Source organism: Melopsittacus undulatus, chromosome 14, assembly GCF_012275295.1.
Source record: "Melopsittacus undulatus isolate bMelUnd1 chromosome 14, bMelUnd1.mat.Z, whole genome shotgun sequence".
Classification (NCBI taxonomy): Eukaryota; Metazoa; Chordata; class Aves; order Psittaciformes; family Psittaculidae; genus Melopsittacus; species Melopsittacus undulatus.
This window is the reverse complement of record NC_047540.1, coordinates 6,169,356-6,183,651: the sequence shown is the minus strand read 5'-3', so window position 1 is coordinate 6,183,651 and position 14,296 is coordinate 6,169,356. Positions and strand designations below refer to the sequence as shown.

Here is a 14,296-nt window from a genome sequence, read left to right as displayed (position 1 = left end):
GCAGCAGCCCCCCCAGCGGTTACCCCATTTCAGTGGGGCAATGGAGAGCTCCACTGCGGGGGTGCGGGAGTTGGGGGTCAGGGCTCAGCCCCGGTAAAGGGACCCAAGGTGTGAGCTCAGCACTCTCATTGCCCCACTCAGCACCAGCTGGAGCTGGCTCCAGCACAAGCACCTCCCAAACCTCAGTGCAGTTGTTCATCAACCACTCCTCTCAACTACAAACAGGAGGAGGCTTCTCCAGCCAACAAACACACAAACAATGGTTGTGAGTAAAAAAATATGGTTTTCCCTTTTAATTACATCAGTTATCAAAGAAAAAAGCAGTGGTAACAAAAATACAAAGCTCTGAGGATCTCCTTTTGTTTGTTTCGTCACCAGCTGAGCACCAGTGCAATTGATTTAATTTAACTTCTGCTCTGAGTCTCTGCTGGCAGAGTAGGAGTAGGCTTTGCCCAGCACCAGACGGTCACGCAGCAGCTTGAAGAAGGCATAGTAATTGCTGAAGAGGATCAGAGCCAGTGAGATGGTTTGGTGCCACTTCTCTGATGAAATCAGGGAGTAAAGCTGGTAGAAGATGACGGCTCCTTCCAGCAGAATCAGGATGTTGAGGATCCTCAGGGGTTTGCTGAAAAAGAACTGTAGGAGAGAACACAATGAGACCTTTTGGGTTGTTTTCCACAGGATGCATGAGGCCTGTGAGGATTCCCCTTAATATTCACCCTGAAGGGCTCCAGACAGAGCCCTGGGCTGCAAGGACCAGTTGCCCTCTGGCAGTGCCAATGGGAGGATATGTGCCGAACACCACCTGCTCTGCCACCCTGCACACCATGGACAGCTCTGCCACCAGAGCAAGCTCAGGCAGTTCAGTGTCCAGAACAGGACCAAGAGGCTGCCCAGAGAAGCTGTGGCTGCCCCATCCCTGGCAGTGCTCAAGGCCAGGTTGGACACAGGGGCTTGGAGCAGCTGCTCCAGTGGAAGGTGGCCCTGCCTGTGGCAGGGGTTGGAGCTGGAGGAGCTTTAAGGTCCCTTCAACCCAAACCAGGCTGGGATTCTGGGGCTGCAGGAGACGTGACCTTACGTGAAAGCGGAAGTGTGAGACGTCCGAGGGCACCGCCACGTTGTAATGACCCACAGCTTTGTACACGTTCTTGCTGTGTTTCACCAACACTCCCTGTGGCCACATGCACTCCTCTGTCCACCTGCAGGGAGCAAGCAGAGCGCTCTGATTTCTACCTCCATGGCTGAAGGGGGGTCTGCTGTTGTCCCACCATCAGACAGGAGAACATATGAGCTGCTTCCACAGCTACGAGACCCTCGTTTGGCCACCGAGGCTCAGAACTGTGCTAGTGACAAGCAGCAGTTACTTGTGGCAACAAGCAGAAGGCATATCTCCAAATATGAGATCTGCTTGCTGCACTTGGAAGTGGACAGCACAGACAGTGTCTGCTTGCTGTCAGATGTGCCAGCCAACAACTCTTTCGTTTTACTTCTTGTAAGCAAGAAGAGGAAGAGAGGTGGCTGGAAAGCTGAGCTCCCCATCCCATCCCTGTTCATGGCAACAGGCCTGCCAGCCCCAGCCCCAGGAGTCAGCTGCTTCCTTACTGATGCTGCAGCACATTGGAGCAGAGGGCTGGATCGACCTTCTGCCAGCAGCCCAAGTGCGCTGCAGCTTTATGGAGCAGGTCACAGTAGCGCGCAGGGAGGAGGTACTGCATCAGGATCACTGATGTGCTGATGGACACCAGGAGGAAGAGCTCGCATGACCAGCGTTTGTCATAGTACTGAGTATTCTGTGGGGGAACAAGAAGAATATGTGACACAAAGCACTCAAGTAGGTAAAATGAAGGCTTTCCACAGAGCTACTGATCCCACCTCAGAAAGAAGCACCCACATAGGATGGCTGCTGTACAAGTTGTGAACACATCACAGTGAAAATATGCTACCATCCCCTATCACAAAAAGAGGGAAACAGCTCCTGATACTCTCCTAGTTCAGCTGATGATGGGTGGAAGCACCAGCCCTGCAGAGGAAGGGACTTGGGCTCATCCCTGAAGTCTGACATATTTACTGTAAGGCATTTATCCCACTGTACAACATATCAGGAACTTAAATAAAACAGCTAATCACCCTAATAAGGTCCAGCCTTCTTTGTACTGCCTCCCTTACTAAAGTTAATCCCCTTGGCCCAGGGCTCTGTCCTCACAGGTTGGTGTGTGTGGAACTGGGTGGCCTGGAGTCCTTCTATCTTCATGGGGAAGCAGGAAAAGGCAGTGCTCCCTCGTAAGGTGATGCACACATTCCTGACAGTCAGAATACACTTTATCAGGGTAATATTGTCCTCTGCCACCTGGAGCTGAAGCAAAGCTAAACCTAGATTGCTTTGCTTCTTGCTTTTCACAAGGCCTCTGTAAAAGGGTTTGATGTGGCTGGCTGTGCATGCAGACCAGCCCCCTGACTGATCTCTCCCTGGTTCCAGCTAAGTGAGAAGCATGAATCAGACCTCATCTGTGTGTCCACCTCTCCGCAACCCTCCCCAGCCAGTCCTGAAGGAACAGCATCCACAAGAGCAGTGCTGGCCCTTGCTCACCTTCACAAACCAGACTGGCACAAAGGCCACATAGTAGGCACTGAGCATGGAGCTCACCAGCACCTCCTTCATCCGCCAGTTAAAGTCCATTTTCAGGTATTCCACCTCGTTGCGGATGAGGTCTGGAGAGAGGCAGCAGGCGTGCGTGGGCATGGCCTCCATGCCGTACATCTGCCGCGTGTGCTGCTTCCACGTCTCCTTCAGGACACTCAGGTAGTCTCGGCTCCTGGAGGTCACCTCACTGGTCTCCCTAGGACTGATGTTGGCCACGTGGGAGAAGAGCCCCGTCTTCCGAAAGTCACAGTTGAGCTGAAGGAAGGGAATGTACATGCCAAACCTGGGGCAGCAAAGTGCAGAAAGGCCGTTACTTCCTTACGAGCTCCCTGTGTGATGCCTTAGCTGGTGGCAGATCAGCATCATGATCACATCCCCCTCCCAAACAGCATCTGGTACCTAGATAAACTCCAGGAAAGAGCTTCACCAAACTGATCTCAAACACAAGCAGAGTCTCAGATTTTTGAGATGCTTCCTCCTGTACCTACTAGAGAAAATGGAGCTACTGGAAATAAAACAGGCTTCCTTTTGTTAGTTAATATGCAGCAGGGAAGCTGTTTGATTCACTACCTGGCAGAGGCAACCAAAGACTGAAGTAAACCAAAGACACAGGTTCTTTAACTACCATGAGAAAAGCAGACAATCCTTTCCAGAGCAATCTACCAATCAATGCTTACATTAAAGCTAAAATATGGGTAAATGTTAAAGACATGCCCTATCACCAAGAAGAAATGTGACGCAGGAGGTAAAAGGCTAGTCTAAGTTCTATTAACAAGCAATCAAATGCTTATTTACTCTCAGGCTTCATTTCAACTGAGCAACATCCACTGCACTGAAGCAACATTAGAAATCACACACAAGTGGCAGAAGAGATACTTACGGGTAACACAGGAACAGGAGATTAAGGAAAGAGTAGGTTCTGAAGAGGTGAATTATCGACCGACACAAACTCCAGCCTGTGCCAGTGAGAACAGCAAACCGTGTGACCACCAGGAAAACAGAGCGTGGCAGGGAGACCTTCCCACTCTGTGAGGCCTGCAGGGAGAGAAGAGGGAGATGAGCAGACTCATCCACCCTTCCTACGGAAGCAAACAGTAAATGAGCAGCACTCAATGTGTAAAATCAACTTCATGAATGAAGGAAGAGCTAGTGAAAGGCTCTCACTAGGAAGGAGAGGCCTTCTCGAGGCTGAAACTTGGACTCTCCACAAACCACGGCCTCATTCCTCAAGCTGGGATGAGGAAAGCTTTCAGTTTCTTGTTAACGTGTGGTAGTTATTGGTGTGACCAGACAACCTCCTGGACCTGCTCACCACAGAGAGCTTCCACAGTCAGCAGAAACTGACCTATCCTGGCTCTTCCTTGCGAAGAGATGGAGTAAATAAGAGAACAGGAAAAGAGCCAAAGACTGTTCTTCACAAGGAAGAAAGCAGAATTACTACAGTCTAGTTGAGACAGTAATTCAGAAGCAATCACAGAAAGACAGCAATGGTTTGGGGCACTCATTTCTGTTCTCTGTTCTTCCCATGCTTCAGTTCCTCACTTGGACATAGCACAAAGTTCTTTAGAAAAGGACAGAAGAGTTTGGAACTGCACCAGCTTTATGTTTCACCTGAGAGGAAAGAATAGGTCTGAGATCTGCTTGGAGACTTTACCTCCTTCACAATAGCAGTGATCAGCCGGCGTGCCAGGACAATCGTTGTCACCGTCAGCACGTTGAAGTCAATAAGATGAAAGTTCTGTTGTGACAAAACCAAAGTGATTCTACTTTCCGTCAGGCATCAGAAACACACATTCCACAGAGAACCTTCCAATTGTTCTCTTCTCCTTGGACTCTCTTTTCCAGGATGAGAAGCACAGAATCACAGAATCAATGAGGTTGGAAAGGACCTTTAAGATCATAAGTCCAACCATTACCCCAGGACTGCCAAGGCCACCATTAAACCATGTCAAATGCCAAGCAGACAGCCACTGCCCAAAATTTCCCAAGTAAGAGTCATTTGAGCAACTGGCCAGGGCTGTAGTGTCACATGTAGAGTGTATCAAACATACCTAGAAAACTCAATGTCTAATGACCAAGGAGACAGCCCATGAGTATCCCCACCAGCAGCTGCCCATCAGTGCTCACCAGTGACGTGTGTGAAGGAGGATGGGAGGGTGGGTACCACCACACTGTTTTGTAGATGTTGATGTAGTGGACAAACAGAGCAACGAGATGACAGAAGAAGAGCTGAAGCTCAAACAGCACACTCCTCTCCACAGGCAGCTCTGGGATCTTACAGTGCCGGAGGGGGACGACTGTCTGAGTTGCCAAGGGTGGGCTGGAAAGACCTGTGCCTGAACCACTCCTGTCAAGGTAAAGCAAAAGCCAGCAGTCACTTCAGGATCAGCATGGTGCTGTCCTCCTGCCCACATGCTCACACTGTTCTAATACTGACTGTGAAACCAAAGCTGACTCTCACGGTCACTGGCTGCCAAAGATGTCTCAGATGGCTGTTACAGGCAGACGTGAGCAGGAATTTGCTCATTGAGAGCAGCATTTGGAACCAGGCCAGCCTACACCACTGTGTCATTTGACATTACATCCCTTGCATTGCATCAGGTTCAAAAGCCATAGCTGTGCCTTGCTGTTCAAGAGGCAACCAGTGGCACTCTTAATTAATTGGAAGCTTTAAGGCCTCAAGTTGCTATTTACATTTCTAAGAGTACTTGAACATGAAATTCAGAGCAATTAAACCCAAGCCCTTTCCCATTCTTCAATTTCATTCAGCTATGGAGGAAAAACAAGTTTAGTGAGAGGGGCATATTCCTGTGTGAGCATGCAATCCCAGACAGCAACCATTGTACTCAAAGGGAAGGGAATTAATATACACTAGATATATCTCTCCTGATTTGCAAACTCTAAATAACAACAGTCAAAGGAATCTGGGTGTGGGTTTCAAAGGAACTAGAGAGCACAAACTCCTATTGAAGATTCCAAACCGAAACCACAGCAGTCTGTGAGTATGACTGCAGACAGCCTTTGAGCCCGGGGTGCACATGGTGCATCACTCCTGATGGCCTAAAATAAGGCCATGCATGAAAACTCTAGGAACCTGAGCTGCCTCTCTGAAATCCCCACATTCCCAAGCTGACCAGACTGATTCAGCTCTTCAGGACTGATAAATCCAACAATAAACTCTGTTCCAGTACATGAACATGAATTCCTGTTCTCCAGAAAAGGGCTTTAAATAGAAACACAAAGACTTTCCTGCTTGAAACAGACACGAGACCTAAGGGTGCTCTTGCAAAAGCAGCAACAAGTGTCTCACACACATAAAGCACTTTGGGACTTCTCAGGTTGGGCTGCCACACAGATGATGGAGGCTACCATAGAGGGTACAGTTACCCTCTGATACCATATCAGAGGGTTTGGCTATCAGAGGTGAATCCTTAGATCTACACTGGGGTGTGGATTTGTACATTACCTACTCGTGACAAAGACCTCTGTGTGTGCTCTCACAGCAAAGTACAAGGTGGATTTTGCTCCACCTTCCGTGGCCTTGCAATAGCTTTTTGGAATAACTGTATCCCTATAAATTTCTCGGCCTGGGGCCATAAGCAGGGAGCATGTTAAGACACATCTCACATTTTCTTGACAGAGAGTTCATAAAGAGGCACCTGCTGCTTATGCACTGCTGTTGGTGCTCTGCTTCTCCTTCCTCTCTACTTCAGTTGCAGAAATGCAATGAACCAGCTAGGTTATAATCTACAAAAAACCCCAAACACAGCTTACACATCACCTGACCTGGCTAAATTCTACCCTAGACTGATGTTAGCTTCAGGGCTCAAGAGATGTAACAGCCTGAACTCCAGAGTAAGACTTTGGAGAATGGTTTGTCTGCTGGAAGCCTGTTACACTCTCATGAAGCACTCAGGGAAATCAGAACTCACATTATCCCAATCAGAACATGTAGCATGGACACTGCTACTAGAGAAAGAGGATCCCAACTAGACACTGGGAGGCAACAGATGCTGAGCCCCAGGAGAAGCAGCAGTGTGTGAGATGGGGACACAGAGGTGGTCTCGCTGAGGAGCACCTGGTGTGAGGCCATGTGAGCTGGACGTACCTGGTGCGTGAGCGCACGCCCGTGACTGAGGAACTGGTGGCGTGGCCGGAGCCACCGGCAGCACCGGGATCGCAGAGGGGATTCCGGCAGTAGGACGTGCGGTTGGGGCCCCGTCTTCCCCCTGCCATAATAACAGAGGGAGCGCAGGGCTCTGCAGCCAGGTGCCTTCTCTGCTCTTCACTGCCTGGTGATGTCTGCAGGCCTTAGAACTGAATGGAAAAGGTTTCTCATTGAAGGCTCACCTGCTTCCCACCCCCAGTGATCAGCCATAACCCACTGCTCACACTGCTGCCCTGCAGGAAAGCAGGATCACTTTGCTCAGCCCCTTTCTACACCTCCTGTATTTGCCACAGGCTGTAGATACAGCCCCAGATAGCTCCTGACTCCTGGACATGCAGCAGCTTGTCAAGGTGCTGGGAATTCACTGAGACCTAAAACCCAGTGTATGCAGGCTTCCAGGGAGCAGGAGGCTCTTCATGCCTCTCTCCCAACCCAAAGCAGTCTACAAGGAACTTGATCTGCATGTGGTGTTATCCCTGTTTTACAGGCAGAATAAATACACTTATGGAGATGCTAAATAATGTGCCCAAAGGATTGAGTAAATTGGGGGTATTACCTAGGTCCCCGTTTACCCAATTCTGTTCTGGAATCAAAAGATTCACAAGTCTTTTAAAGGGACACCAGAACAGCACACAAAGGGGCTTCCTCCTTCTTTGCTCCTTTAAGAGGGGAAAAAATAACTAGCATTTGTAGAGTTTTACATTGTTGTTGTGTGTTTGGATGGCACAGAGCTCTACAAGACGCTAGTCCAAAGTTAGCTTTTCTAGTGCTTTCTTGTCAGTGTAAACCATAGTACCCATAACAAGGCTGTCCCTCAAGATCCTGTTTAACTTTAGGAGATCTACACAGCCCAGCAGAAGGCCGGGTGATAACACACCAGCTACCAGAAGTGAAATCTGAGCTGTGACAACAACCAGATCAGGCCATAGCAATTGCTCAACCTTTTTCTGACTGCTGATTTCCAGTTTGCATCACTGAGCATCTGAGGAAGGAAAAACATAATCACTGAAGGATTAGAGACTGCTCTTAAACGAGGTTTAAAGCTTAGGCTGAGCTCCAGTCCTCCAACAAGTGATGTACCAGTCCTGGACAACGAGGGACAGAGCACAAACATGTGCCTGGAGCTAGACCTGGGTGAAGCAAAGACACCCCAAGGTCGGTGTCATCACAGGGGCACAGAGGTGGCTGCAGGGCTGGGAGTACAGAGGAAAGTGCAGAAACCCCAGTATGTGCCATGGCACACAACGTCCTTGGGAGCTGGGGATGCTGGTGAACACGGGCTGTGCACAGGGATACAACACACAGGCTGTGTGGGGGGCACTAGATGGACAGGACCTCAAACCCACAGCACCACAAGAGTCTGAGGGGAAGGCTGCAGGACGCAAGTGCCGAGCCTGGGCAGAGAGCTGCGGGAGGCACTTGGGAGGTGCAGGAGTGCAGGTCAGGCGCTCGGGGAGCTCAGGGGGCTCTGAAGAAGCAGTGGTGGCTGTGAGGGCAGAGCACACGGGCTGTAAGGTCTGGAGGAGTGCAGGAAAGAGCCACAAACACTTCATGGATGCAGGCAGAGGCTGCAGGGGAAACAAGGGAAACCTGGGGGCACAAGTAAGGACTACAGGAGAGCAGCACACGGGAGCAGCAGGGGCTATGAGAGCAGTGGGGGCTATAAGGCCTCGGGGAGCAGGCAGGGCTGCAGTGGGAGCACCGGGTACGATCAATCCGCACAGCAGCGGCTCCGGAAGGGGCTGCAGGGACGAGCGCGGCTCTGAGGCAGCGCCGCTGACTCCGGCGCAGGCCGCGGCCGGGAGCCGCCCCCCTCGCGGCGGCCGCGGGGCGGGGCGAGCTGCGGGCTCCGCACCCCCCGTGGGCAGCTCGGCCCTCCCCCAGCTCCCGGTTCACCCCCTCCGCCCCCGTCCTCGCCCCGGTGCCGGCCCCGGTCCCAGCCCCGCCGCCGCTCGCCCCCCTCACCCATCTCCGGCCGCGCTCAGCCTGCGCCGGGCACAATATGGCGGGCGGGGCGATGGCGGCCGGCAGCGGACAAGCCTCCTGCGTGCGCGCCCGCATGGCCACGCCCCCGGCCCTAAGCCCCGCCCCCCGGACACACCCCTGGGGGGGGGATTTGGGACCCCCCGACAGGAACGGGAACAGCAGCTCCGCGGGGGGAACAGACACAAGAGACCTCGGGGCAATAAACCTCATCAGGCCTTTCCTGAGGGATGACTAATGACTTCCAGCACCTGCCCCAGCCCCCCCTCCACCAGCCATGTCCTCGGTGTTATTGTAATGCTGTGATTCACCTTGAGCAGCTTTCCCCATCTCCACCTCTGGTGTTTTCCCCTGGTTTCGTTAACTCGTGGGTGTTTTGATGCTTGAGTGCAGATGGAGCATTACACAACCCTGAGAATCACCTCATCTGGGCTGGAGACAATGAACTTTCCCAGGGTCACCTCTACTGACCAGTGACCTTTCATGGGGACACCTCTGCAGTTCTTGCCCTTTCATAGGATCATGGAATGGTTTGGGTTGGAAGAGACCTTAAAGCTCCTCCAGCTCCAACCCCTGCCATGGGCAGGGCCACCTTCCACTAGAGGAGCTTGGTCCAAGCCCTGTTCATCTCTGCAGTTAATGACCTTTCATCAGGACAATCCTTCATTTCTTACTGTTTTGAAACCTCTTATCACACAAAGCCATCAAAAAACAGAGTATCCAGACACCTGAGGCTTTAAAAGTCTTCCAGGAACAACTCTAAAGGCAAACCTGTACTGATGCCAGGTTTGAATCTGTAATACTGCATATGAGCTGTTGGTCACAGTATTTGGTTCTGAAGCCAGCAGTAAAGTAGCAGCTTTGCTGTTAAACACTTTCCATGTCAGTACTCCTGCACACTGGTGCTCTCCAGCATCTGCGGCTGCCAAGGAGCTCTCCAACACTCACCAAGAGCTGGCAGGTTCCTGTCTCCCAGCCATGGCAGAGCAAACAGCATCTTAACCTTCCTTTATCAGATCTGTAATCATCTCATCAGGAGCTTCATCCCACTTTGCAAAAGGAGCAAAATAAGCACGGAGACAAACTCTTCCAGTAGAACATATGGTAGCAATAGAAGCCTCAACTGAGCAGTAACAGTGAAGGTTTCTGCTCTGTGCTCACAGGAACTGAATATCCTGAGTAGAAAGGAGTAACATCTCCATCAGAGTTGGGAGCACCCACGGACCCAGAGCAGCCTGCAGGAATTCCTCCTCCTCCAAACTTAATGAACAGGGCATGTGTCCAACATCACATCCAAGATGTCAGAGGCTTATCAATTAAAGCATTTCCCTAAGCCCCATCTTCCTCCCCAAGAACACCACATGTACTTGTTCCTTGTAACCCTCCTCCTCCAGGGCTGCTCTGCAGGAATCACCCTCAGCCCTGGTGTTCTGGAGAGCAGTGGCATGGGGTGAGGGAAGGAAGATGCACACCTCTCTTGGCTCTGCTCATGACAGGTGCTCTCATACAAACTTAAACCTTCTTTCTATACAAAAGGAATCATCTGCTTCAACAGCCGAGTGGGGAATCCAGCTGTGCTCTCAAACCTGATTTACCAAACGCAGAGTTTGAGAGGGCCGAGTCAAGATAATGCCTCAGCCTTACTGAAAGAACAGTGGTTTAAGTTAAACATTAAAATATCCTAAGTTATAAAATAAAGCTCATAGCGATTTGCTTTATTTAATAATCCAAACAGCAACTTGAAACCAGGAATGGGCAGGGTATGACAGCCTCCATGCAGGAAAAGCCATTGGGGGATATCTCTGTGATACCAGTTGGGAGTGTTTTTCCCTGCAAGCTCTGGTTCCCACTCCTGTTGCTGCCCAACATACTATGAACCACGGTGCATGGTGAGATATCACCAAGGAAGAGTCAAGTCCAAGCCTGTGGCAGCTCCAAGCAAGGCCAGCCAGAGTATTTACACCAAAGATCTGGAAGCATGGACCAGAGGAGATGGGACTGTGGAGGCACAGAGCACTCACTGCAAGAGAGTGTTTCTAGAGCCATGTGTCTCTTGGAAACAATGGAATTGTTGGGAAACCCCTGCAGAGAGGAGAGGTGATCCTTGCTGTACATCACACCCCACAGCACCAAGTACAATGGGGGCCTTTTTCTTGTTTATGGTCTTTACCAAAACCCTACAAATAATAAGATATGGATTAACTCTTTGGGGAAAGCAGGAAATGAAAGATCACCACCTCCAGCAGGTACGTGCCCGTAGAAAAGGGAAGGTTATTTAAGTGACTCCACCTTCAGCACTCCAAGAAATCTCTATTTCTGACTAATTTCAGTCCTGGATCACCCCCGGAATGCCTGGCTAATTGGATTACCTCCAAGAGATGAATCCAGTGCCAATGGCTATTTTGGGACCTCAAATTAGCATCTGCAGACTCCAGGCTAAAATCTAAATGCAGGAATGCTGTGAGAGGGAGGAAGATGTCTGATGCAGGGCATGTCTTCAAAATACTTTTCCCATATAGAGTTATTTCAGTAGATTAAGATTTACATTCCTCCATAACATGAAAGTCTTCAACACAAACATGCAACAAATGCAATGCACAAACAAGCTGTGTTACTCCAAAGGCAGTGTCACAAGATCCACTTCTACTGGTAAAAAACTGCATCATAATAGATGATCTCTATCAAATCTTTTCCACTTGATATAAAAGCTGTGCCTATTAAGAAAGAAATGGGAAAGATCGGTACACCACCATATAAATTGATGTTCCAATTACATTGTAAATGAAGATGAATTCAATAAACAGGCCACAAATCCAGACATGTTATAATTTCCCTTGGCAGAAAACTAAGGATCCATTTTTTGAGTTGAAAAATAAATGGTAATTTCACTCTTGCATTTCCACTATCCTCTGCTGTCCTCTTTCCTCATGCTCCTAAGAGAAGCTCATTTGGTAGCTTTAAATTTCCATGTAAGACTCAAGTCCTTCTCTGTCCTATGCCCAGGGCTTTTCACCGTTGCCTTTTGAAGCCATTCAACTTCTTCAGCATGGCAAGGACTTGATTCTTTGTTCTTTTATTTATGGATCTTGAGCTTGGACAGAAAACAATGTGCTGTCCCTAGAGGAAATTCTTCCAGCTCCTGCCTTTGGGTCTTGGGGAGATGCCTCCTTGCTGTGTGTGCAGGTCACTCCACTGGTGCATGGTGCCACTTGCTTTGTGAGCACTCGTGTGCATTTATTAAGGTATTTATTGGAGATTTGGCACATCAGTGAGGCCAGAGCAGCCGGCAGAGGGAGCCTCACTGCTGTGAGTGCTCTCCAGCACCAGCACCCAAAGGCGCTGGGGATCCAGCATCCCTCCTGAGGGCTCAGGATGTTACCCACTGACAACAGGCATGCAGCCCTGCAGGGCTGTGAGCTACACGTGTCCCAGCCAGTCTGGCAGCAGCACTGACGCAGCCATCTCTGGCAATGACAACAGACAAAAGCCAATAGCCAGATCCCATTCCAGAACTGATGGGAGACATGGATGGGGTAGAACTAGCAAGATCTATGTGGGCAGCATCTGATCTAAAACCTGCAGTCTGCAGTTTTAACACATTATGGATTCACAAAGGCATTCCTATCGAGCTGCTCTGTTTCTAGAGCACTGGATAGCAATTTCAACAGCACCTGCTGCTGAGAGCACCCTCCCGGAGGTATCTCAGCTGGGAACTGGCTCCAAGACACAAATCTCCCCACATTTCCATCTCTTCAAACCCACCTAAACCTCCTTCTCTCCAGGATCTCAGTGGGAGGGCTTTACACAGGTATGTACCAAAGCTTCCTCCACACTGTGACCTCTGCAAGAACATCAGTCACGTAACCAGCCTTCCAGAGTCATTTATTTATGCACATAGCAAGAATGGCTTCCATTTCACAGCTCAGATGATGCTCCCCCCACCCCGTTCCCACACAAACACATTAGCAGCTTGCAATGGGTTGCAAAAATAAACAAACTCACCCACTTGATGGTGCCCTGCTCGTCCTCACCCAAGTGATGCCGCATGATGCACTCTTGACTCCTGTAAATTGAAGACATTTGTGAGTATCCTAAAGGCAAGCACAAATCACAAGAAAAAACCCCAAAGAGATTCCTGCATGCAATTACACAGGAAGGAAAACATGCAACTTAAGCTGAGCTTTGGGCATTTTGCAGTAAACAGCAGTATCGGGGTCTAAAAAGGGCCATCATTTTACATGTTTAAGTAACTGAGCAGAAGTTTGTTTTGGCAGTAGCAGGACTATCTATATCCGCTGTCATTTTACATCTCTTGAGATTTAAGCTTGCCGATTCCTTTTTGCCCACGTTACGTTACGGTTTCAAAGGGCGCATTATTAAAGTTATAGCTGATTTATGCAGAAGCACATGGTTTGGGTGGTTTTAATGGTTATTTTAAACATTTTTTGCCATTTTTTTACACTAAAATTAACATCTGAAGAATTGGTTCAATAAAGTTTATGCAAGTTGCCGTCGCAGTTTATGTAAAAGAGAAATGTGCTATTAAAATCAGACATTTAGGTTACCTTTTGGGCTTTGCGATGCATGTTAGCTTTACACATCCTGATTCTCCTGCGATAATTTTCCTTTAAAAGGGGGGCATAGGGTGATCTTTTCATCAAGCAAGACATTATGCCCTGAAAGCTGACTCCAAACCAGTGTTGAAAATGCCGTTATTTACACTTTAATAACAATCTACAAATACAACTTTTTGTTTTAAAGTATTCCCCTCAGTCATGCACTACTACAGGCAGTTTGGTTCCTAATGCTCTATTTTTCACCCCCGAGCAGTTTAATTCTCTCCCCCTGGAATGCCAGATTCATTTTGCAGATGGGAAATACAAACCCTTTTTCATGTCTAAGCAGCAGTTTAAGCTATTCTATTCTATCTCTAGACAGACACACCCTTGCAGAAGGATATGAGGAGCAACTGGAGCACCTTCTCAAACAAAAAACCCTACATTTTTATGTGGCTTTCCAAAGAAGGGCTACTGTAAGTCGGAAGGGCTTAGCCAAGGGGGGTAGGGGCATTAACATGAAGCAGAAAGCAAGCTTCCTTCTCCTCCTGGTGGCAGCTGAGCCTTGGAATTTTCAGTGTTCATTCTGTCACGCTATGTTTAAACCAGCCATTTCAGACTCAATCTGGAGTCTGCAGCATGGAGTAGCCTGGTGAGGCTGAAATCTCCTAAGGACAGATTCCTGCCATAGGCCAGGATCAAACTGATGGCAACAACTTCCAGGGGGTGAAAAACAAATTTGCTTTTCTTTTGCCTTTTTTTTTCCCTCTCCTTTTTAAGTGAAGCTCAATGAGCTTGGTGAGGTTTTGGTGAGGATTACACAAACAAGCGTGGTTTAGAATGTCTCCAGGTTTTAAAGACAATTAACTTTAGCATTAATTTAAATTTATTTGAATGAGAAAAAATATAAAATAGCTATTTTAGCTCTCAACCAAAAAATGACAATTC

At 49.0% G+C, this 14,296-nt stretch overlaps 1 protein-coding gene across 2 annotated transcripts; it reads right to left on the bottom strand.

The window, feature by feature from the left end:
• Nucleotides 1–266: 266 nt before the first annotated feature.
• On the bottom strand, nt 267–14,226 carry TMEM39B (transmembrane protein 39B). Of its 2 annotated transcripts, none has more exons than XM_034069439.1 (9): nt 8,775–8,861; nt 6,750–6,958; nt 4,769–4,988; nt 4,296–4,379; nt 3,522–3,676; nt 2,588–2,924; nt 1,603–1,790; nt 1,079–1,199; nt 267–636 (listed from the first exon to the last, which is right to left on the bottom strand). In XM_034069439.1, the coding sequence occupies exons 2-9, from the start codon at nt 6,875–6,877 to the stop codon at nt 400–402; spliced, it is 1,470 nt and encodes a 489-aa protein (XP_033925330.1). In that variant the 5' UTR covers nt 6,878–6,958; nt 8,775–8,861; the 3' UTR covers nt 267–399. The 2 variants fall into 2 exon arrangements, with proteins under 2 accessions (XP_033925330.1, XP_033925331.1); XM_034069440.1 differs by lacking the exon at nt 8,775–8,861 and adding an exon at nt 12,795–14,226 and having other exon boundaries at nt 289–636.
• Between the last annotated feature and the right edge of the window lie 70 nt (nt 14,227–14,296).